Genomic DNA, 23,433 nt, shown 5'->3' on the forward strand with positions numbered 1-23,433 from the left:
TATTCCTGATGGTGGGGAGATCCTTCACGAGATAAGGCGATGGCGGGGAATGCCTACCGCAGTAAGCACCTAAGATGCGTTTTACTGCCGGTTCATTACCTCCGATCGCTTGATAACTTGCATGTAATTTCGGACGCCCGAAAACGCTAAGATAAGTCATTTCTAATTAGGCCGATGGAGATAGGCAGGTTGGCCAACGATGCTGATGTGGACTTACCTATCTTGGTACGTTTTCCGCGATTCAAGCCAGGCATAATAACCTACACTTGACGCCTTGATAGATGCACAATCTGCGACAGACCATAACTCAGGTGCAAAGTTTATTGCCCGGCTGAGTGTGAAATCTTACAAATCTTGATTCCCTTGGAACTATATTGACAACATGTCTGTCTTCTCGCTGGAAGTAGAAAAGGCAAACCCAGTGACAGCAGGAGTCCTGGACGACAGCTTGCGAGCACTTGGCCTTACGATCAAACCGGAAGAAAAGGATGAATATCAGAGGCTTCTAGCCGTGTTCCACGAGTCTGTAGTGGGTCTTATGTCACTCCCTGGTAGGTTTCGTGTCCCGACCTTAGTTGAAGACATACTAATGACGATTTACGTCGCAGATTATGTGCCTCCAGTAGATGAGGAAAGATTCCCAAGGGAGGAAATTCGATTTCCGGTTGTCTCAGAGAATCCTTTGGGTGCTTGGGCTTGGAGGTGCCGAGTAGAGGACAAGACCAAAAGCGGGGGATTGCTGGCAGGTAAAACGATAGCCATCAAAGACAACATCGCAGTCAAGGGCGTTCCGATGCTTCTCGGTACCAACTTTGTTAGAGAATACGTTCCAGTAAGTCAAATCAATATGACTCACCAGTATTCTCATCAATTATACTAACCTAACTAGAACACCGACGCAACGTGTGTGGCAAGGCTGCTAGAATCCGGCGCAATCATTGCTGGAAAGTCCGTGTGCGAGAATATGTGTCATTCCGCTACGAGCAGCTCTTCCTCAACCGGGCATGTACATAACCCCTATGCCAAAGGCTACAGCAGCGGGGGAAGCTCAAGTGGCTCAGGGGCACTCGTAGCCAACGGAGACGTGGATATGGCTCTTGGCGCTGACCAAGGCGGTTCAATACGTGTCCCTGCCGGATGGTGCGGTCTCTATGGGCTGAAGCCGACCTTTGGACTTGTGCCCTACACCGGTTGCGGCTCAAATGAGCCTACCAATGACCATGTCGGCCCCATGACACGAACACTTCTCGACAACGCGTTGATGCTTCAGGTCATTGCGGGCAACGACAACATTGACGACAGATCGTTCGCAGCACCGAACCCAGACAACGTTCCCAAGTACTATGATAACTTGACGAAGCTGGAAACCCCGAAAGATCTGTCCGGTGTCAAGATCGGCATCTTGATAGAAGGTATGAACCAGCCGTCAGTGGAACCTCGCGTCAAGGCATGTGTCGAGGCTGCGATCCAAGGTTTTAAAAATCTTGGGGCGACCGTAGATGAAATTTCAATTCCCTTTCACTCCAAGGGAGCAGCCGTTTGGACTGCTATCAGCAAGAGTGGAGGTTACCTGGCGAAGAGAAATCTTGCATTCGGCAGGAGAGGCCACATCATGACCGACTTGGCGGACAAGTTTCAGGACCTTACGCAGAAACAGTGGGATAACGCATACGTTTCGTCAAAGAACATCTATCTCAACGGGGTCTACGCGCAAGCAGCGTTCCCAGGGTTGCTTGGAAAGGCGACGAATCTCAGCAGAAAGCTACGAGACGACTATGACAATGCTCTGCGAGAGTTTGATATTTTGGTGACGCCGAACTTACCCTACGTTGCCAATTTCCATACTCCCTATGACGCGTCCCCGCTCGAGAAGATCGGAAAGCAAGTCGGACTCACTGCTAACACCGCCCCTTTCAATCAATCAGGCCATCCGGTCCTCGCTATGCCGATTGGTATGCTTCCGATTGAGGAAGGTCCTCTGAAAGGTTCGGGAACAAAACTGCCGGTGAGCATGCAAATCATTGGCAAGTGGTGGCATGAAGAAGATGTTTACCGCGTCGCATACGCCTGGAGCTTAGAGTACGATTGGAAGACTAGATGAATGCATTCGGCGATCGATAATGACGCCGTAGACTCTAGACGGGTGTATGTACTCGCGAGACTTAGCAGGGGGGACTGCACATGCAGTCGTTAGAGGTTTTAAAGCCAATGCAGTCAGGCAATCTTAAAACCATGGTCTGCACATTTGTAAAGAAGGTGGCGATTGAATACATTAAAGAGGATTGACTGATTGAAAACAAAAATTCAGGCCTGTCAGACAATTGCTTGACTCAGACTTGAAGTGGAAGTTCGGGTCTCATTGCTCCGAAAATCGGAGCTACTGTAGTGCTACTCCTCTAGCGGGCGCAACCACGATGTAGCGGTAATACGATAAAATCCCTTACTACAAATGATCGAGCTGGTGGTCATTCACTTCAGAGACAGGCGGTGTGCAATGCTACTGCAACACTACATTGTGCGACGTTCCGGCTGTAGACGGACCCGTGTCCGGCCCTCGAACGGCTCTCGGAGGCCTAAAAGCCGGCCGACCTCGGGGGCTGCGATTTCGGCCTTCTTGCCCTGCGCCGGTTCATCGGCGCCGACAGGAGGGGCCAAAAATGCTAGGTGAACCCCCACGCCCCGGCTCCGGCTCATTTCCGTATTTTCCAAGATGGCCCAGACTTTTCCAACCTGGAGAATGATGTTAGATAAGACACTTACGGCCTTGGTGGAGCTCCAGGTCGTCGCCCTTGTCCAATATCAAAGCCTGATTCCAACCCGAAGTGGAGGTGACAGACGTAAGAGGTTGCAGATATTCCCCGCTGCGGAGACGCTCCGCTAGCACATAAGTCCAAAGACCGGGGCCCAATGAAACATTTTTTGCTGATTTTGGGGGCAGTTTTCTCACAAAGACCATGGATGATGTCTTTGAAGGCGTTTCGGCGGTGATAGTCCCAGTGCCCGACTTCGGAATCATGATCCCGAGGTGGGTAAGTATGCAGCCGAGAATTTTCTGACGTTTTTCTGGTGTGGTCTTTGATGCTTTATATACAGCGCTTTGCCCCCCTCAGAAAACGGAACAATTCAGGACTGGTTATTCATGATTTTGGTGGACACATTTCCTTGGCAATCCCTGTCACTCTCTCTTGTCAACTCTTCGCTCTCATCAGCTGCCTAGTTGAACTTCAAGTTGTCAATACAGCTTCCCCACTACTGTTGCTTCTATTCCATGTTCGAATCATCACCATCATCATGTCCATCATGTCTGAACACACATTGTCAGAGGTCCCCACGAGGAAGGACGAATTACCTCCCGACCTGCTTGCGTTGAGAACCTCCAACGCTGAGAAGGGTGTGAACATTATTGCTCAAACGCCCAGCCGACCATACTCGTACCGTGAAGATGAGACAGTCTACGATCGCTTTACACCCGGTCGTAAGCGAATTATCACAGCCATCGTGTCCTTCGCTGGTTTGGGCATTAACCTAGCTTCACTGCTCGTGCTCTCAGCGTTGCCGGAGGTAGCAGCGGCTTTCAACACAACTGGAACAGTCATCAATTTTACCAATGCTCTTTTCCTATTAATGATGGGCATCGGTGTTCTCTTCTGGGGCCCATTAAGTCAGGTCTACGGTAGAAAATGGGTAAGCAAAACCACCTTTGTACATCCCACCGTCATGTATCATAGTTGCAGTCAGCTCTCAATCGGCCAATTTGGCATATATCTCGCCCTACACTTGAACTAAATGTCCTAGATCTTCGTCATATCGACAGTGTTGTTCTGCACGTTTTCACTGGCTACAGCGGTTTCCCCCAATCTGCCAGCTTTCTTCATCTTCCGTTCAATCACTGCATTTGCCGGAACCTCTTTCCTTATCGTTGGGTCTGCCTGTCTCAGTGACATTTATCGTCCGACTGAACGTGGCACGGCATTGGGTTGGTTTCTTGGAGGCACCCTGTGAGTCCAAGCCCCTTCACGCTCCGTTTTCTGGTCGATCGAACATTCATGGCTGATACATGTACTCTTCATAAGTATCGGGCCTGCTCTTGGTCCTTTCATCGGAGGTGTCATCGTTACGTACTCAACCTGGAAATCTCTTTTCTGGTTCCAGGGCGCTCTCGGTGGCGCTGCTATGGTCCTGGCAGTCGCATTCCTCCCGGAAACAAGTCACGGAAAGTGGTCTGAAGAATTGGAGGGAATGACAACCAAAGAGAAGATTAGCCAGATCTGGGAGTGGGCGAATCCGTTTCGAGTCATCAGTCTATTTCGGTACCCCAAGATCCTCATCGTCGTGAGTTCTCCTCGCCCTTTCGTCATCAACGAGCCTTTGAGGTGTTCACCAGACCGATTACGGTAGAACAACGGCCGTCCCAGTGGATGTGTAGCTACAGCCTACGGCGGTAAGGCCCTTCACCAATGTGTATCATCAGCTGACTATGCACCCAGGGTGTTGCGGCATCGTCTGTCCTGTGGAATATGCAGGTTCTCTTGACACCAGTTCGCTACGTTATCAACCCGAGATTCCACCTTACCTCCCCTCTGCAGTCAGGATTCTTCTTCTTGGCACCTGGAGCAGGATATCTCGTTGGTACCTTTTTTGGCGGCCGATATGCCGATTACACCGTGAAGAAGTGGATCGCTAAGAGGGGACGGCGTATTCCGGAAGACCGTCTACGGAGTGCCTTTATCGCGCTAGGGGTTGTCATCCCGGCGACCACCATCATCTATGGATGGGCAATCGACAAGGCTAAGGGCGGTATCCCACTCCCCGTCATCTGCATGTTCTTGCAAGGCGTTGCGCAGATGGTCTGCTTCCCGTGTCTTAACAGTTACTGTTTAGATGTCTTCAGAGAGAGGGCAGCTGAAGTCATGGGTAAGCATGCTCAACCTCCTCCCCTCGGCCTAGTGCCAGATACGCTGACAGTATTTTGCTAGCTGGCAACTACTTCATCAGGTACACTTTTGCTGCCATCGGTACGGCAGTGGTACTTCCAGGTATTCAGGGCATTGGTGTGGGTTGGTTCTCCACAGTGAGTGCTCTCTTCGTTGCGATTTCAAGTGCTGCTGTGTGTGGTATCGTCATCTTTGGTACGAGACAGAAGAACAGGGAGGAAAAGTCGGAACGCGCCCAAGCACATGGGATTGCTGGAGTTTAAATGGGTAACATCAATCAAGCTAAGTCTTCAGTTTCTGTTTCGTCGTTCATCTAGCAAACATTCCGGTAGCTTATACCTTAAATTCCAATATCATTGAGATTCCTTCATCACTGAATGTTTGAGACTCTGAGAATGTAGACTGAGTCATGATAAAGGTAGGTCAATCGACGTGCGAAGATATCTTTAGCGCCTGAGATTTCTGCTCTGAAACATCAAGTGGAAAAGACTCGGAAGAACTTCCACCTAGATACGTCACTTTCGAGAATTGTCCAGAACATCTGGTTCTGTTGATGTGATGGAGATAAATCGAGTGCAGATTTCGGTCATGACCGGTGTCGTGCCAAGGGCGCAGGCCAGATGGAGACTTTTGAGCAGATGCAACCAATCAGTTTGCATCTTGACCTGTGGCTTGACAATAAGGCGCCCTAACAAAGGCGAGACTTTCCTCTAATAGCCGCACGGAGACAACAGCCGATGCGGCTCGACGCGCCCTGTCAGTGGGAATTTAGCGTTTTTAGCGACGTGTCTTCCAGAAGCATCGATTTTGGGAAAGTCTTCTGGCTAGGGTCAAATGAAGATGATAACAGGTCTGGGATATCTTGGAACCGTACAAAAGGGCGTTAGAACCAGATCGCTGGGCTTGAGAAGTAATCCGAACCATCCGATCAGATCTGCCATCGTTGTGGGCCATCAATTGCACCAAAAAAGCACGCCACGTAACGCCACGCATATCCCGATTCACTACAATTTATTCTCAACCTTGACTACATCGACCATGACAAAGTCCTCCAAGGTCCAAGAAGGCGTTCGCGTGACGGCCACGCTCAGGCCAGCAACTCTTGATGACGCCACAGCAATATCAGAGCTCGCCACCCATGTCTTCACGGTCACATTCGGCCATTCAGTCGAGCCGCATGAGCTCCAAGCGTTCCTAGAGGAGTCCTACAGCCTCGAAGCCATCACAAAAGATCTCGACGACTCAAACAAAGACACACTACTCGCGGTTGATCCTACTGGAGACATCCTGGGTTTCGCCATGCTCACCCGGGGCTCCTCAGAGCCATGTATCTCACATCTTGACGGTACTGTTGAGCTGCAGAGAATTTACATGTATCCAAAGGCACAAGGCACGGGCGCTGCAAAGCTTCTGGCAGACAGGTTAGAAGACATGGCTAGGGAACAAGGGTTCAAGCACATGTGGTTGGGCGTCTGGGAAGACAATCTTCGGGCGCAAAAGGCGTATGGGAAATGGGGATATGAGGAATGTGGCACCCATGACTTTGCCATTGGATCAGTGATCCAAACTGATAACATTATGGTGAAGAAACTCTGAATGGCCCTGTTACGAACACAATAGAAGTTTGGAGTATATATATTTCAGGTTAGATTTGATTGCGTTGGGGACTCTATCTCAGGTGTTACACCCTTAGACGTTCTAGTAGACTCTATGCTTCATTTAGAAGTACTCATAACTTCATCGACTTTCCTCATGCAGCAATGGTGCGTCCTCTCCGAGTATCATCGAGTAGGTCTTTTGTCAATGTTATGCAACTCTAGCGGGAATCTCAGGCGGCAGCTTGCCCCATTGCAACTCTCCCGAGGACACTGGTGGCCAAATACGCAATTTGGATCGGTGCAGCTGAGACCTGTATGGCAGTGAGACTGACGAGCGACAGCCCAGAGAACTTGCAACTCTTTCGGGCTCAGCCTGCCTTTGTGCTCGTGCGAACACTTCCCATAAGCTTCCCTATAGGGACATCTACCCAAAAGATGAAGACTGTTGCACAACTTGCGGTTCTTCATCAGAATGAAGTCCTGGTGGGTAAAATCGAGTGGTGGATCAATTCGCTGCCCGGCCTTGTTCCGAAGCACCTGCCCTAAAGGAGGCATCCTGGAGTTGACCATGGCTTGTTGGCGTACTGGCAGGTCTCCAGCGAGAACCGATGGAGCTCTGGCAGCGGCTGACGCATAGTTGGGCGAGGGCGTCAATGGTGGTGTGATGTTATATGAAACCTTACGCTTGATGTTGTTGAACAGTTTCTGACGCCTGAAAACCCTGTTGAAAATAGCGACGCGGAACTGGTCTTTAATCTCGGCTAGCTCCTGCGCAAATGGAGGTCCCTCGAGAAGGACGACCTTCTTGCGAATCTCATCGTTATCGAGGTACGATCCCAACACGCGAGCGTAACCGCTATCTGCCGAACCACCAAACAAAACATGTCGACAGTGAACATCGGACACACTAGACTCAAAATTTGCTGGAAGATCTTAGTCGTCGCCCTTTGGATGCTTTTGTAAGTTCACTCACCCTTCAACTTTTCATCCGTACACTCCTTGCCATTACCCGCGTCAACAAAGTCGCACATTGCGTTCCACATGTTGAAGCCTCGGACGAAATCATCCAAAACGCTCGGATCAGGGATAATGCCCATTTCGGTGTAAGTCTTGGCCAGACCCTTCAAGTTGGCGTAAACGCGGACGGCAAGTTGTAAGTGATGCGGAAGGCAGGGGTCAATGGCCTTTAGCTCATCAAAAACAGCGAGACGTAAAAGGCTTGCAGCTTTCTTGCCTCCCTCGAGTCCTTGCTCAATAAGATCATCCAGAAACTGATTGTTCGCCAAGTCATCAGAAAACTGAGATATTGGTAGATGGCAAGCAAAAAGGTTGAACATTTCCGACTTACTGGCATACAGTCGCCGTCAACGAGGACCATTGCAAAACAGTGTTTGTCCTAGCTGGGTCAGTGTCTTTCTGACTGGTAAAGCGGGTTGTACAACATGCTTTCTCGTTTTGCAACTTTTCGATCTGATATTTGATCCTGTCATCGGTATCGAAAAGAGACCGTACCAGCATCTTCTTTTCCTTTAGCTCCATCTTAACCTCGGAGAGCTTGTCGGAAAGCTCTGCAATGTGAGAGAACAAATCCTGAGTGGGCCGGTCAGTTAGGTACTTGGCAAATCATGCATGAACCAGCCAGAGAGTACGAAAATACCTCAATGAGGGAAGCCTTGTGGTCATCCTGAATTTTGCACATTTGCCATCTTTTTTCCAGCGATAGCGGTCCTTGGCTGTCTGCGTTTGACATGTTGAACACTCACCGATTTCTGTGAGACGTGATCGGGAGAAACTTGTACATGACCTCAAGTTCAATCAATAGCCCTTGGAGTGCCAACTGCCTCTATTTAAGTAAAGCTGTTCACGCGGTGAAGTCACGCAGCCTTGAGGGCTTCAAGGCGTACGGGTTGGTTGCACTGCATTGCCATCAGCGAATTAAAGAGGCCGATTCTGTGGCACATGGTTTGGCGCCAGGCCTCCTTCAACAGCACCGCCGCGATTCAAGATATTGGGGCTGGCCGCATATTGGTTGGCCTGCTGCGGCGAGTGGTCGGCCAGATTTGACGTGGTGAATCTGCCTTGTGTTGGCGCGGACTTGCACTTTAAGTCTTCAGAGAAGCAAACTGAATGACCAACTGCATAATCAAAGCGGAACCTATCGTTCTTCTCAGGAAAGGCTGTGTTTCAGAAGGGGATCACGACAACGCCTGCACCGCTCGATATCGATGTACAGCTTATGAGTTATATCAACGATGACATCATTTAGAACAAATTACAACAAGCAGTAATTATTTGGTTACATTGATTACAAAGGCTTATTCAATTATTCTCATCGCTAAATTTCAAGCAGGACAACTCCACTGACTCCAATACCATGCTAAGCAAAACCCAACTACTCAAAACGCCAGCTAAAGTTCCCTTTCCGAGTTCCAGATTTTGATTCGTGTAAATTCCACCCATTCATGCCGTATTACCAGAACCACGAACAGCCACCGTCAGCAACTTTCATTCTTTTGAACCTTTCGCAAATCCGCTGTCCTGGTGAGAGAACTACGACTGGACAGCTTGAGGCGTTCTGCTAAAGCTGAATGAACGCCAAGAAGACCGCTGAGCTGGTTTGTTATGAGTCACCAGGCTAGCCAAGAACGCCGGCGAAATCTCAGAGGCGGATACGGAAATTTCTGCCCTCTTTTTCTTCTTGTCTTGCTTTTTCGATTTTGTTTGCTTTTCAACCTTCGAAATTTCTGTCGGCCTACGGCCACTCAAGCAGGCGTCAACTACAGACCTCTCCGGAAGGACTTCGGCCCCGGCCATTTCCTGCGTAGGCCATGGGAACGTCGCGGCCATCTCCTGAAGGGTAACGACATCCATCTTCTCGAGAATCTCCCGAAGCTGCAGTTCGAGGTTGTTAACCTGCTCAAAAGCCCAGTCGGCACGCCTTTGAATGCGGACACCATCACGACGCATCTGACCGACTAGCCACTCCATCGCCACGTGATGCGGGATAAGTCGAGCGTTGCGCATCAGCCAGGCCATCATATCAGGATCGCCGGTCTGCTTGACGATGGGCAAGCTGCGACCGCCGTGCTCCCGCTCTTGGAGCTTTTGCAGAAAGTCGTGATACATCCCCAGCGAAGAGGTCTGAAGACCAACGAATTGGCCGTGGAAGAGAGCACGAGTAACTTCATCGGCCCAAGCAATGCCTGCCTTCATGCCGGAGTTCGCACCTCTCCCAGGCCAGAAGTGCACCGTCATTGCCGCATCCCCAGCCAAGGCAACCAGACCGTGGGGTCGGCGCAGGGCTGTAGAGTCGCACTGCGGAACCTGCTCGACGGCTTTGTTGATCCTGCGTACAACAATGGGAATGCGAACAATGTTTTTCAATTCGCACTGCTTGAAACCGTAAAGCTCCAGACCATCAAGTATTGCCTTCCACAACGGGCTGTCAGGTTGCTGAGACGGTGCAAAGACCTGGTTCTCCTCAAAGCCATGAGGCAGACAGTCGTCGACCTTCAGGCAACTTGGTCGCCCGAATGTGCAAGGATGGCCATCTACGGAGACCATTTGGTGCCATTCAGTCTCGGTCAACTGCATGTTGAGATATCCTGTGCCATCGAAGTCGCTGGCATTGAGGAGGTAGCGAGTTTGGCCCATGGTGAGGAAGATGTTGATGGGCTGTGAGAAAGGAAGACCACGAGGCCGATCAAAAGCAAGCCCTAGGGCATAGCTCTTTCCAACCTCCTCTTCTTGCCCCGGAAAGTAAGCACTGCGAAGCCAAGAACCAGCGCCGTCGGCACCAAGCATCAGGTGGAAGTCGCCGTACTCCGAAAGATTGTCCTGTCTGACCTGTGAGGCATGTAGGAAGATGAGATCGCGGAACTGGCTGTCTTGTGCCCGTCGCAAGAGACCGTCTTCGAGCTTGCGGATCTGGAGATTGCTGGAACCAGGCCAAACACGCTCTGGATTTCCGCCAAAGACAGCTTGTCTCGTTCTATCGCTCATCAAGTCTGTCACGGTGTCTTGGAGCCTGACTACCTGGTCGCGACGACGGGCCCCTGGTGGGTAACTGACGAAAGAGCTACCCGGCTGCTGAATCCATCTGCCTTCGTAAAGATGGACCTCCACTCTGGCCCCAGCCTTCTCGGCCAGAGCAATCGCAGAAGCCAGGCCTGTGGGACCTCCACCAATGATCATGACTTTCAAAGGGGCTGCTGGGTATTGATAGACAATCGGGTCTTGGGGGAGCTGAGGTAGGTTACGAGCTACCGATGGGTCAAAAAAGAAATCGCGAACTGCATTCGTCTTGGTAGATGTAAGAGCTTGGCTCTTAATGAGCACGAAACGCATCCACTGCAAAAGGGAGGTTGTGTTGAAGGTCGAGTGGCGGTTGCCAAAGACAATTCGCTGGACTGAAGCTGCAAGAGAGACGACATCTCGATGCCTGGGATTTGCTGCGATGGATCGGAGCTCGCTGTTGGTAGAAGCGTCATCTCCACGGTAGAAGAACAGAAAAGCTTGCGCGCGCTCAAAGTTGGTTTGGCCCGCTGCTTCCCAAGCCGCTTCCCAAGAGCGCGGGAATTGAATGTTATCAATCTCAGGTGATTGATTAGGAAAAGGAGCACGGCTGTCAAGCTTAGAGCTGGGCATGGCCGGGGGAGAGCCTGAGCGGCTGCGAATAGACGTGAGCATGGGCATTGTGAATGATTAGTATAAGGAAATGAGATAGTAATAATTTATGCGGAGTATAAGGGTTGAAAGAAATGACTTTGGGGACTGCAAGGAGAAAAGGGAAAGGAATATGATAAAACCAGAGAACAGAAGAAAAGAAATATTTGAGATGTGGTATATGATGATTAGTATTGCGAATTCATCTTTGGTGTCGAGAAGCAACTAGTCTTAATATATACTGACTGAGACCGAATTCCGATGCTTTGAGAACAGACAGATAGTCACGATCTCCAGACGAGCCCTAAGCTGCATCGCGCCCGACGTAGGGGCAGTGCCACCTTACCAGCACTGCCCACCGGCCTTGCATCATGTCTGTCCCAAAACATCAGCCCTATGAAGGCGCGCAACTTAGGCTTCCCCACGAGGTTCTGCCGGAGAAAAGGTGCGTGCATATTGTAGGTTGTGGCTGGGCGACAGGTGTCTGCATCTACTGCGTGTCGTCTCAGTGTGGAAGCTGAGGAGTGCGGGCACATCATTCTGGTCCAAGAAGAGCGAGCTAGCACTTGAAGGATCTTAGGTAGCATGGATGGAAGGGCCCCCAGCCTTCCCGCCGCACGTGTGCATCTATTCGCACAAACCGTGACATCCACTCAGAATGATTCTCGGTACCGCGATTATGGCTTGGAGTGCGGGGACGAACAGAGCAAGCATTTACGGTTGACTCCAGTCGGCTCGGCCCTAAATAGATGGGCAAAGCAATTTCCCTGATCGGGAAGAACTGCTGCAGGTCAAGGTGGTAGTATCGTTGAGAGCCACTAATATCTGACCACCCTCGGCTATACCACCTCAACGAGTGCTTCATACCAGACTGCAGTCTTGTGCTTACTTCCATTACTGTCACGTAACAGGGATAGTAATCGCACCTCACGAAGTGCCCGTCACGTGCTAAATCACGTGTCTATCTCAGACATCGTGTATATAGACCTTTTCCTTTTGTCTGTTTCCACTTTGATAGTTAAGCCACTTTTACCACACTCCGTATGCCCATTGCTGCGTGCCATAACTCGTGACAATTACTGTGCCGCCGGCCAGATAGCCGTCAAGCTGGGAGCAGCCACCTTTGATGTATCTAGCTAAGGGTGATAATAGGATTCGTTCCATAGGGTGATCGATCCGATAGGCCATGACGCCTGATGTACACATCACATCGCATATAATTAACTTGACATGGGGTTGCATCGAGAAGCTACGTGTGCCATTCTCACTGCGTACATGTCCTCCCCACGGCCATTCAGTACTTTCCTTTGTTCGAGTTGGGCACGAGATATGAGAGCTGATGCCTCAGCAACCTCGATATCCATGAGCTCTAGTCTCTTTGCTGTACTCAGCCACCACTAACAAGTCCCGGGAACACAGCCCACACGATCTCGGCATTATCCAGCCGCTCGCTCCAATGATGATATCCGCGGTTGCTGGTCCGCCTTCTTCCCTCAAGGTACAAGACATCTTACTGGTTTCTTTGGCGCAGCCGCTGGAACACTCTCTGCGGCTGAGGGTGCGTCTAAGTTTTCAATGAGCTTTCGATTATGATAATATACGTGTAAATAGTTTGGACAAGTTAATAGGCAAAAGTCGAGATGCGAGCTTCTGCCAGCTAAGACCGGTGTGAGAAAGCTGACTTCAATTCGCGGCACATTAAGCCCGACCATCTGACCATGCCTCGGGCGAAGGATTCCGAGGAAGTATCTATGTTGCTTATTTCTGAACAGACCTCAGCTGTTCTATTTCACAGACGTGAATTCTATACTAGGAGATCATTTTAGAAGTATTGGGGAACTAACGATCCAGCTAGCTTCCACATCACTCTAGTGATATTCGGAATAGCATTTGGGCACTGGGCATAGCTCTCGAGTTTTAGACGATCCTCCAGCACTGTTCTCACACATTTTAATCCATTATTAGAGGCCCTAATTCTGCTCTAAACCACAGTCGAGTACATAGTTACATTATTAGTCTCCCTATTACAGGGTAGTTAGTTCGAACCGTAGTTAACGAAGAGATTAATTAAACTATATAAATATCTGCGTAGTAGGTATAAAAAGGAGGTTCTAACCGTAGGTTAGGCTAGCTATAATAATCGTAAATAGGGCCCCTAATTAGCCCCTATATAGTTAGCTATATACTATAGTTAAATTAGACTTTTAATCTAATACTAACTTTCTTTTTTTTTATTAATTTAACCGCTATAATTAGAAATATAATTCGACCTCGGGCCCGTTTATTAAGTCGTTTCCTTTTCCCCCTTTTTTTTATTCTTTTTATATAACTTATCCCTCTATTTATATAATAACTTTTCCGCTACTTACGAATTATTTTAATCCCTTATTTAGTACTATTTTTATAAAAGCGTTTATAAGGTTGTTTTTATTATTAATCTAACGGATCTCGAGTATTTTATACCTTTTATACGATTACCTAAGGGCTATAATATCGATTATAAGCCTCTTTTCCTTTGTTATTCCTAATTTAACGAGGTATTCGTATAGTAAGTAAGAATTAATATAAATAATTATTAAAATAGGTAAAAAGCTAATTCGATCGGTAATTTCTTTTAGCGTTATTAAAATTACGTAAGAGAGGTTAACGCCGTTAACTATACTATAAACTTCTAATATTAATATACTTCTCGTTACCCGCTTATTTTTAATTAACGAGTAGTAGATTATATTATTATATATAGTAAATTCGCTCTTATTTATACTCTCGTTAACTAGGATAATAATATACCCTAATTACGAAGTAAGGTCGTTATTATTCGTAAATAACCTATTAATAAAAACATAAAGCTTATTAATTATAAGGTTAATTGGGTAGTAAATAAGACTTCGATTAAGATTCGTTTATTACTACTTAAGCTACTTATTAAGTACCTCGATATCTTATTTAGTTAGATCTATAGCCTACGCTACTTTAGCGTAGTTAAAAGTTACCTTAAGCTAATAAATACTTATAATATATACCCCTCGCGCGAGCTTAGCCTTATATTACTTCTTAATATTAATTATATTTAGATCGATAAGGTTAATCTTCTTACCCTACCCCTTTTATTAAAAAACAACGGTTTCCCTTTCGATTATAAAAATCCTACTATTAAATACTAAGGGGGTATTTATTATAAGGACCTTTTTTAGCTTTATTACAAAGCCCGCTTTTTAGAGCTCCTTATCCTCCTTTTTTATAAAGTTAATGTTAAATAGGCCTAATATATTATTAATCTATATTCTAATAATCCTAAATTAATTACCTTCGTACTCCGCGATTAATAAGCATAAGTCGTACGTAGAGGTAACTATTAATAGTTAATTAATATAAAAATCGTAATATATAGCCTATTAATAAGTACCCGATTCTATAAGCCTATATAATAGCTTAAGTATTTTAATAATCGTACTTTCTAAGTACTTACTAGCTATTTCCTTCGGTAAATAGACTAGGAATTTTTTTATAAGCCCTATAGCCGATTAGGTATAGGCCTAAGTAATATTACGGCTCTAAATCTCGTATCCCTTTTTCCGTAGCGATATTATTAGTATTATTATTAATCGTTAGCTATAGCGCTATATAGTAAGCGATTATATAAGTAGCGTCGCCTTTTTAACATTACCGTACCCCTAAATTACGTATTTAGACTTCTTATATAGCTAGGGTATTCCTTTCCTTTTAATCTTACGAATTATTTATAATTTAAATATATAGAGGTTTATATATTTTTTTAAGTTATATAAAATAAATCGATAGACCCCTCGATCGTAAAGAGTATTTACTTTAATAAGATTTAATCCCTTATACGGCTTTTTAGTAATTATAATTACGCCTTCTTTACGTAATTTAACTGCTAGCTCGAAATCGGCTTTCTTTTTTACTATATAAAAAGTATTAATTACCTCGTTATTAGTAATAAATTACGGCGTTAGGGCTTACTATTATAGTTTTTTATAACGTTTTATTAGTAGTATTAGTACCCTTTTAATAATTTCCTTTTCCTCGTCGTTTATTAATACTACTACGACGATTTTATTAAGGATAATTTCCTATACCTCTACCGCAAGTTATATAGTTTCCCCTAGCTCTTCTTCTTTTTATAAATTAAAAATTACCTCGTTAAGATTTATATAATACGGTCTAACTACCGTAATTAATACTTTAAGTAGCTAGTTACGATCTCTCGTAACTATATAAGAGCGCTCGTTAACAAAAATTAATTTATATAGCCTAGCCTATTATTAAGTAATTTCGCGCTATATTTATATATTTAAATTTAGTAATATATCCAGATTACCCCCTATATTAAGCTTATTACGTATAATAATTACCTCGTTAACTTACTTTTTTATACTTACCTCGCGTAGTACTTATATTACTTTTTTAATTACTCGGGCTCGTTAGCTTATACTTAGCGACGGTAATAAGGCTAAGGTCGTTTTTAAATATACTCTAAATACTAATAGCGTTAGTATAAGTCCGTTAGGCCCTATAGTATCGTTATAGTATTTAAGTACTATTTAGAGGTATTCGTCGTTAATAGAATCTAGATTTTGCTTTTTAATAATTCTAAACGCCCTTTTTAATTACTAATATACCCTTTCTACTTTTCTAATACTATAGTGCGCTTTAATAAGTACGACTTTTAGCTATATACCGTAGGCCGTCGTATTATCCCTAAATTTTACTAACTTAAAGTCAGTATTAGTATCGGTTTTAATACTATTTAGCGGTCCTTAGTATATATTAATCTAGCTTTTTCGTAGGGCTACTTATATTATTTTTACTTATAAATCCTAGAGGAATTACCTTATTTAGAAGGATATAGCTACGTTAATTATATATATTACTAACTAACTATTTAAATAAAAAATATCGACGACGATTTCTTAGTTAAAGTTAAGCTTATTACGTAATTTAAACTTAAATTTACGTAGGCTCTACGTATTTATTTAGTATTAATAATATACTTTTATTAACTACTCTAGCGCCCCTATTTCGATATTATTATTACTTAATTACTTTAGGAGGTTATATAGCTTCGTAACTAACGGGTACCTAAATCTCTAGTATAGTTTTTTAAGCTTACTTTCCGTTAGGTAATTAATTAACTTTATATTATTAGTAAGCTTTATAAACGCATACCCCCATTGTCGTTCGACTATTTTAAAATACTTATTACGAAAAATTCTATTCCTCGTATTATTAAATATAATACCTAATTAATCTATATCTTTTAAATATAAGAGAAATAGGGTATTAATAGGTAAAATATAAAAAGTTATTATTCCGAAATACGTCTCTATTTTTATTATACCTAGGGCGATAATTTCCTTACTTAAGCTAAAACTAATCCTCGTAATACCCGCTATTAATATATTAAGTATTACTAACGCGATCTTTTATAGTACTTAGAATTACCCTTTTTTTTTAATTAACTATTATAATACCCTAATATTTAGAATAATCCTATAGAAATTATCTAAGCCGTACTTTTTACTTATATAGAGTACTTATACGAGCTTAGTATTCGAGGGATCTAGGTAGTATAAAAAGGACCCCTCTAGCTACCCCTAGATTTACTTAGTACTATATTCTTTTTTTTTAAATATTAAAAAAAATAGCGTCTTTTCTTTAATCGTTAAGAGAATAGGCTTCGGCCCTATTAAATTTACCCTTTTAACTACTTCTATATCTATTATCTAAGGGACCTTCTTTTATTATCTATAAATAAAAGCCTACTTATTAAGAGCTTTTACTACTTTCTATTCGTTTAGCTTCGTATATTTTCTAAAGGCTAATAGGGTAAAAAAAGAGTAGTTAATATCGTCGATTTTATTATAATTTAATTCGTTAATATAGGGGGTAAAATCTTTTTTATTTTCTAAATTTCTTATAGGGAGTATATACTTTAGGCCGCTACTTTAGCTACCGTCGCTAGGTTCCGTACTCCTAAATCTACCCTTATATATAATAAGGAATTAGTTAAACTAACGAGAGCTAGTTTTACTATTTACTACCCTTAACTTTTTATACTTTTTATATAATTTAATACGCTCTTTTGTAAAATAGTTACTTAATTAATATCTATCCTTTTTATAAATATAATATTACCTCTTTTATTACCCTACTTATAAGTTAAACTTTTATTTATTTAATAAATCTAGGCCTCTTTACTAGCGAATACTATATCTAGCCTCTTTTTTTTTTATTATACGTTCGATTAACTTAATATTATTAATAAGGGCCGTTATATACTTAGAAGTAAGTTTAGTACGGTATTCTTATTTTAATATTAAAGCTAGATCTTAGCTTCGAGTAAAGCGTCTCGTAATCTTCGGGTACTTAATATAAAGTTATTTTTACCTCTAGTATATACTAGATTATAATATAAAGATATCTAACTTTTTACTTATTTATCCCCTTATTTAGCTAGGTTTTCGCTAGCTTATCGATTTAATTAATAAGCTCTTTAAAGATCTCTATTCGTAATTTACTTTTTATTATCTTAGTTATAAATATTAAAGAAATCGCTCGTAGCTTAGATAGGAGCTCTAGGTTCTTATTATAAGTCTCAAAGCGGCTTCGGATTGCGTTAATTATATTAAAAAAGTCGTTTCGATCGAAATTACGTACCGCTTCGTAATAATAATTAGAAGCTTTACTTACGAGTACGATATTAATTACTAAATAGTACTAGTATTCCCTAATTCTAACTTTTTTATAATAATTATAAAATATCGTTAGGGTTTTTTATAAAACCTTATACTTCCCCCTAGAATATAATTTCTTTTTTAAAAAGATCTTTTTAAGGTTTATAAATTACTTTATATTTATTATTAGATTTTCGGTATTTATATACGATCCTTACGTCGCTATATATTATTAATAACTTCGGGTTATTTACCTCTTTTCTTATTAACCGATCGGTACCGAATTTCGTATTAATAACGGTAATAAGTTATAGATCGAAATAGGTAGAATTATCGATTATCGTACTTTTAGTACTATATTTTGCCCCGGTATATCCTTTTATAATAATAGATTTCCGTTAGTAATTATAGGGAGGAAATTTAGGTCGTTTACCCTTTTCTTAAATTCGTTAAAATAATTATACGCTCTATCGACTTATATCTAATTTTATAATACGAATTCCTCCTTTATAATTATTACTATTAGTATTTCGTATAGCTCTTATAATTATAATTATATTAGTAATACCCCTCGCCCGTAAAGGAATTTATTAACTACTTTTATAATTCCTAGGCTTACGCTCGCGAACTATTCGTTTAGTTAATAACTAAGGTCGTTTGCGATTTTATAAAATAGGGGTTACCCCTATAGCCCCTTTTTCTTATAGACCTTAGTTAAATAAATTAATACTACGTTAATTTACTTACTATTAAGCTAATTTACGATTTTATATATCTACGTCCCCTAATAGTCTAGGTTAATATTTATTTACTTATAAAGGATTAGGATTCTATTTAAAATCGGGTTTTGTCCTCTTTTTTTTTACCTTAACTTATTAAGGGTCGTGCTCTAGCTTATGCCTATATTAGTAATCGTTAGTATATTTAATTTTAATAGGGATATATTTAATCTGCGCGCTAGTTATAATAAATCCGTACTTTTACTACTTAACGAATTTATTAAGGTTTAAGAGATTCCCGCTTCCTCTTACTATCTCGCTACTACTCTCGTTTTTATTATTTTTAATAATTACTATTACTTTTTTAAATCGCTAGCTATTATACTTACTAAGATCCTCCTTTTTATTTAGTATAAAAGGGTAAGTTTCAATAGTTCCTTTTTATAATAATAGTAATAGACGTTTATATTACTATAAAAAAATATAATAATTAACCTCGGGATCTTTATTAATTATTAATTTCCGCTATCCCGTATACTTCTAGCCTCTTAAGCCTCGTACTTTTTATAATTTTTAAATAACTTCTTTTTTTAACCTACTTTTATTAGGGTAGTATTTTATAAGAATAGTTAAAAGTAGATACTAGGCAGCTCATAAAGGAGCTATATAAGCTATTAAAAACCGTATAGGCCGTTAAGTATAGTTAATAAAGTTAAGCTTTTTCTTTTATAAAATCGTAGATTTTGAGGACTTATTAAAAATATTTACTTATTACTTATACGTAATAGGGTTAAATACTTTAAAAATCTTATTTTTTACGGCCTCTTAGTACCCTATTTTATATTTTTTAAATAGTCTTTTTTATAACTTAATTATAATTAAATAATTATTACTTACTAGCGATCCCTTTTATTACTTAATTAATTTTTTAAAATTAATAATCTCGTACTAGGAGCTAATATAAAAAAAAGCCCTTTATTAGCCCTTTAAAAAATTCTTTTTTTTTCCCCTTAGATCCTCGTTTTTTTAGCCTTTTCTTAAGCTAATAATAACTTAAATAGGAGGTTATAGGACTACTTTAGAGTAGCTACTTTTTTTTTAAGTTAATCTCCGAGATTTATAATATTCTTAATTTAATATTATTAAAACTTCTAAATCCCCTCCTCCCTTATTAAACCGTCCTTTATATTATATTCTTAAGTAATACCCGGGGGGTAGTTAAGGGAGCTATAAAAAAGTCGTTTAAATTATAAGCTTAAGGTCGTATTTATAAAATCCTCGTAATAATAAACTTTTCTATATACTATAAATTTCTTAGCTTAATAACTCCTATAGGGTTACTTTTATTACTAAATAAGAATGTTTATATTTAGAGATCCCCTTTTTTAATTACGTAATACTTTTTTTTACCGTATTATTAAGCTCGTTTATTATACTAATTAATTAAGTAAGTAGTCGTTATATAGGTATTTCTTTTTACTAATTTAACTAGTTAATTTCTAATTACGGGCTAGCTATAAAAAAGTCGTTTAGTAAAAAAGCTACTCGGGGCGATAATAAAAAACTAGTTATTTAAGTAATTCCGTTAATTAATATAGTTTAACGTAATAAACGTCGACCTCTCGTAAGTAATAAAGGGCTACGATTACTTAATTCTATACGGTATTTAAGAATCGCCTCCTTTTTCGTTTATTTTTATAAGGTTAATTAATATAAATTTCTTATTTTATATAGTATTAAAAAGTCGTCTCTTTTACGTAATAAGATACCTTACTAATCTATAATAGTAGAATTTAATTACTAATTAATATTAATATCCTTATTATAAAGTAGTTAGTTCGAACCGTAGTTAACGAAGAGATTAATTAAACTATATAAATATTTGCGTAGTAGGTGTAAAAAGGAGGTTCTAACCGTAGGTTAGGCTGGCTATAATAATCGTAAGTAGGGCCCCTAATTGGCCCCTGCGCAGTCGGCTGTATGCCGCGGTCGAATTGGACTTCCAATCCGACACACATCGCTATCAAGCCCAGCTGGGCTGGTACAACATCGAGGCGCTCGCAATTCGTCCATGTCATGCCCAAGTTATTCTCAAACCTCACCTTCATGAATTAGCGAGCATATAGAAGCGAGCATATTCTAGGAGTAGCACAGGTAAGAACAAGCGTTCCACTCTCATCCAGCTCGTCATCAACAAACTACGTGAGGCACAGCAGCTTGAACGGGAACTTGTGATCTGACATGCATCAGCCAGAAGCTCGCTTAGACGCTAGAACACTTTGTTGGTCATATCGCAGCGAGATCAACAGGGGTCAGGACCCTCCCGCGCGCCATATCAGACTCAACGCCCAATCAACAAGTGATGAGCTAGTCGACTTCAGGCATGATGCAGAATGAATCATACCGGAGCCACATCAACTGCTCGCCGAACCACGAACGGGCACCCATGTCGTCTCTCGCCTCTAGCGTCTTGTCTGTGCGCGTTGAAGACTTGGACCTATTAAACACGCAGCATCTTGCCCATAGGCTTACTTGGCACCTTGGTTCATGTTAGAGCTCACTTTATGTCACAGCGAGACACTGCAACATTCGAAACCTCTCACAGCCATTCCTAACGAGAGTCAATAAGAATGTCAGCAACCACAAGCGCTGCGCAACGTTGCAACATCGACGCAACTCGGAGAATATTACCCAACTCACCTTCCACCGGGCCCGCCGTCTCCAAACTCTCAATACTTGATTCAACAGTCGCCCGTTTCACGCCTACGGCTGCGATATGGCTTTACGACAAGCCAGAAACGTCACAGTTGTCACGCACTGAATTCTTTGGGAACCTCAGCCACTCACTCAGTCAAACACTAAACGATTATCCGCACTTTGCAGGGCAACTCCAATGGGCTACACCCGAGCAAGTCAAAGACGACGCAGCGTCGCGACACCTTGGCCGGCTAGTAGTTGCGTATGGCTCGACCGAAGATCCCGGGGTTGAGTTATCCATCGCCACTCATGACTCAAAGCTCAGCGATATAGTCCCTAGCCGGGCTGAGAGGGCGACGAATTTGAAAGAGTGGAACGCCTCAAACTTCCAGCAAAGCGAGTTCTTGCCAAAAACCAAGATTGCGCTCATGTCTTTGAATGCTATCGACGGGCTGCCTGCTATGGCCGTTCAGCTGACGTCGTTCAAGTGTGGAGGCTTTGGGATCAGCGCAATGGTCTCGCATCCTCTCGCAGATGCTGTATGCTTGATGAACTTCATGTACTCTTGGGCAACAAGGTCGAGGGTTCTACTGGGCAACGTTACTGCAATCGATGGTCTGATCATATCCAAACCTGTCTTTGATCCAGCACAGCTTGACCAAGCTGCAGGGCTCACACCCGGAGGTCTCCCGGACGCATCAATAGTTGCAAAGGCTCGAGCATTGCCGATGCATCGGTTTGACTGGTGGGCAGAAGATGCACCAGGATATCCTCCAGGTGTCAGACCAGCTTCACTAGCCACCATGCCACCACCGGACGAATTAAGAACAACCAAACTCAGTCCGTCAACATATCCTCCGTGGCCGACTTGGGACATGAGTGCGCCAGTTGAGCATGTTCAAATACGTTTCGCGGCAGCCGAGTTGACCCGGCTGAAGGAAGCTGCGCAAGCAAGCCTGCCGGACGACCTGCAATCACTCCGAGTCTCCCGGCTCGATGCAGTTCTGGCCCATATCTGGACTTTGATGAACCGTGCGCGCGGCCATGAAGGAAAACCTGAACAAGCATATCTGAACATCACCTTGGGTCTTCGAAATTGCGTCGATCCACCCTTACCAGACACTTTTGTTGGATCTCCTCTCCTTCTAGGGTATGTTGAGAAAACCGCCAACGAAGCGAGCTCAATCCATCTTGGGCCTATCGCCGGCGCTATCAGGCAGATGATGTCTCGCTTCACGCCAGATGCGGTTGCAGCTTACATCCATGACGCCGCACACGAGGTCAGCCCTCAGCGGTTATGGCAAGGCTTCTTGGGAACTCATCACACCCTCGTGACGTCGTGGGTGAGAGCCAAAACCTACGAGCTTGACTTCCTGGGCACGGGGGAGTTAGCTCGGTATGTCCAGGGCGTCATGCCAAAGATTGATGGCTTGGTTCAGATCATGGATGTTGCCTACACTGGTGACTTTGATGTGAGTGTATGTATGCAGCGAAGTGCCATGGACCGGCTGTTGAAGGACAGTTCGCTGCGTCAATACGAGTAGGCAGGCTAAAGAGCCAATCGCAATGGTAAATTAGCGTTAGCACGGACAGAGATGAAACCTGAAATAGAATCCAGACAAAAAAGAAGTATTTTTGTCGGATTGGAAGTCCAATTCGACCGCGGCGTATGGCCGACTGCGCAGGGGCCAATTAGGGGCCCTATTTACGATTATTATAGCTAGCCTAACCTACGGTTAGAACCTCCTTTTTATAACTACGCAGATATTTATATAGTTTAATTAATCTCTTCGTTAACTACGGTTCGAACTAACTACTTTATAATAGGGATACTAATACTAATTAGTAATTAAATTTTATTATTATAGATCGGTAAGGTATCTTACTATATAAAAGAAACGACCTCTTAATACCGTACGGGATAAGAGATTCGTACTAATTAACCTTATAAAAGTAGATAATAAAAAAAGCGATTCTTAAATACCGCACGGAATTAAGTAATCGTAGTCCTTTATTACTTACGAGAGGTCGATATTTATTACGTTAAACTATATTAATTAATAAAACTACTTAAATAACTAGCCTTTTACTATCGCCCCGAGTAGCTTTTTTACTAAACGAC

General features: G+C 42.8%; 8 protein-coding genes across 8 annotated transcripts; 4 read left to right on the plus strand and 4 right to left on the minus strand.

Moving 5' to 3' along the window:
- Window positions 1–382: 382 nt before the first annotated feature.
- CLUP02_15683 (amidase) lies at window positions 383–2,101 on the plus strand (the record flags this gene model as incomplete). Its single annotated transcript, XM_049294607.1, has 3 exons — window positions 383–551; window positions 609–832; window positions 890–2,101. 3 exons carry the CDS (start codon window positions 383–385, stop codon window positions 2,099–2,101), a joined length of 1,605 nt encoding a protein of 534 aa, XP_049151753.1.
- Window positions 2,102–2,508: 407 nt separating this feature from the next.
- CLUP02_15684 (uncharacterized protein) lies at window positions 2,509–3,016 on the minus strand (the record flags this gene model as incomplete). Its single annotated transcript, XM_049294608.1, has 2 exons — window positions 2,509–2,660; window positions 2,761–3,016. 2 exons carry the CDS (start codon window positions 3,014–3,016, stop codon window positions 2,509–2,511), a joined length of 408 nt encoding a protein of 135 aa, XP_049151754.1.
- A 275-nt stretch (window positions 3,017–3,291) lies between these two features.
- CLUP02_20003 (major facilitator superfamily transporter) lies at window positions 3,292–5,197 on the plus strand (the record flags this gene model as incomplete). Its single annotated transcript, XM_049297319.1, has 7 exons — window positions 3,292–3,684; window positions 3,729–3,880; window positions 3,939–3,998; window positions 4,074–4,332; window positions 4,399–4,461; window positions 4,488–4,914; window positions 4,977–5,197. The coding sequence occupies 7 exons, from the start codon at window positions 3,292–3,294 to the stop codon at window positions 5,195–5,197; spliced, it is 1,575 nt and encodes a 524-aa protein (XP_049151755.1).
- Window positions 5,198–5,972: 775 nt separating this feature from the next.
- CLUP02_15685 (acetyltransferase) lies at window positions 5,973–6,530 on the plus strand (the record flags this gene model as incomplete). Its single annotated transcript, XM_049294609.1, has 1 exon — window positions 5,973–6,530. The coding sequence occupies one exon, from the start codon at window positions 5,973–5,975 to the stop codon at window positions 6,528–6,530; it is 558 nt and encodes a 185-aa protein (XP_049151756.1).
- Window positions 6,531–6,740: 210 nt separating this feature from the next.
- CLUP02_15686 (CCCH zinc finger DNA binding protein) lies at window positions 6,741–8,282 on the minus strand (the record flags this gene model as incomplete). The annotated part of the gene is made up of 5 exons (XM_049294610.1): window positions 6,741–6,843; window positions 6,984–7,392; window positions 7,506–7,830; window positions 7,889–8,122; window positions 8,190–8,282. The coding sequence occupies 5 exons, from the start codon at window positions 8,280–8,282 to the stop codon at window positions 6,741–6,743; spliced, it is 1,164 nt and encodes a 387-aa protein (XP_049151757.1).
- Window positions 8,283–8,467: 185 nt separating this feature from the next.
- Window positions 8,468–11,227, minus strand: CLUP02_15687 (uncharacterized protein; the record flags this gene model as incomplete). The annotated part of the gene is made up of 3 exons (XM_049294611.1): window positions 8,468–8,606; window positions 9,318–9,961; window positions 10,271–11,227. The coding sequence occupies 3 exons, from the start codon at window positions 11,225–11,227 to the stop codon at window positions 8,468–8,470; spliced, it is 1,740 nt and encodes a 579-aa protein (XP_049151758.1).
- Window positions 11,228–16,464: 5,237 nt separating this feature from the next.
- On the minus strand, window positions 16,465–16,611 carry CLUP02_15688 (uncharacterized protein; the record flags this gene model as incomplete). Its single annotated transcript, XM_049294612.1, has 1 exon — window positions 16,465–16,611. A coding segment is annotated over one exon (147 nt), but the record flags the coding sequence as incomplete, so codon positions are not given.
- Window positions 16,612–21,244: 4,633 nt separating this feature from the next.
- On the plus strand, window positions 21,245–22,855 carry CLUP02_15689 (transferase; the record flags this gene model as incomplete). The annotated part of the gene is made up of 1 exon (XM_049294613.1): window positions 21,245–22,855. The coding sequence occupies one exon, from the start codon at window positions 21,245–21,247 to the stop codon at window positions 22,853–22,855; it is 1,611 nt and encodes a 536-aa protein (XP_049151760.1).
- Between the last annotated feature and the right edge of the window lie 578 nt (window positions 22,856–23,433).

The sequence above is a fragment of the Colletotrichum lupini genome, chromosome 8, assembly GCF_023278565.1.
Source record: "Colletotrichum lupini chromosome 8, complete sequence".
Classification (NCBI taxonomy): domain Eukaryota; kingdom Fungi; phylum Ascomycota; class Sordariomycetes; order Glomerellales; family Glomerellaceae; genus Colletotrichum; species Colletotrichum lupini.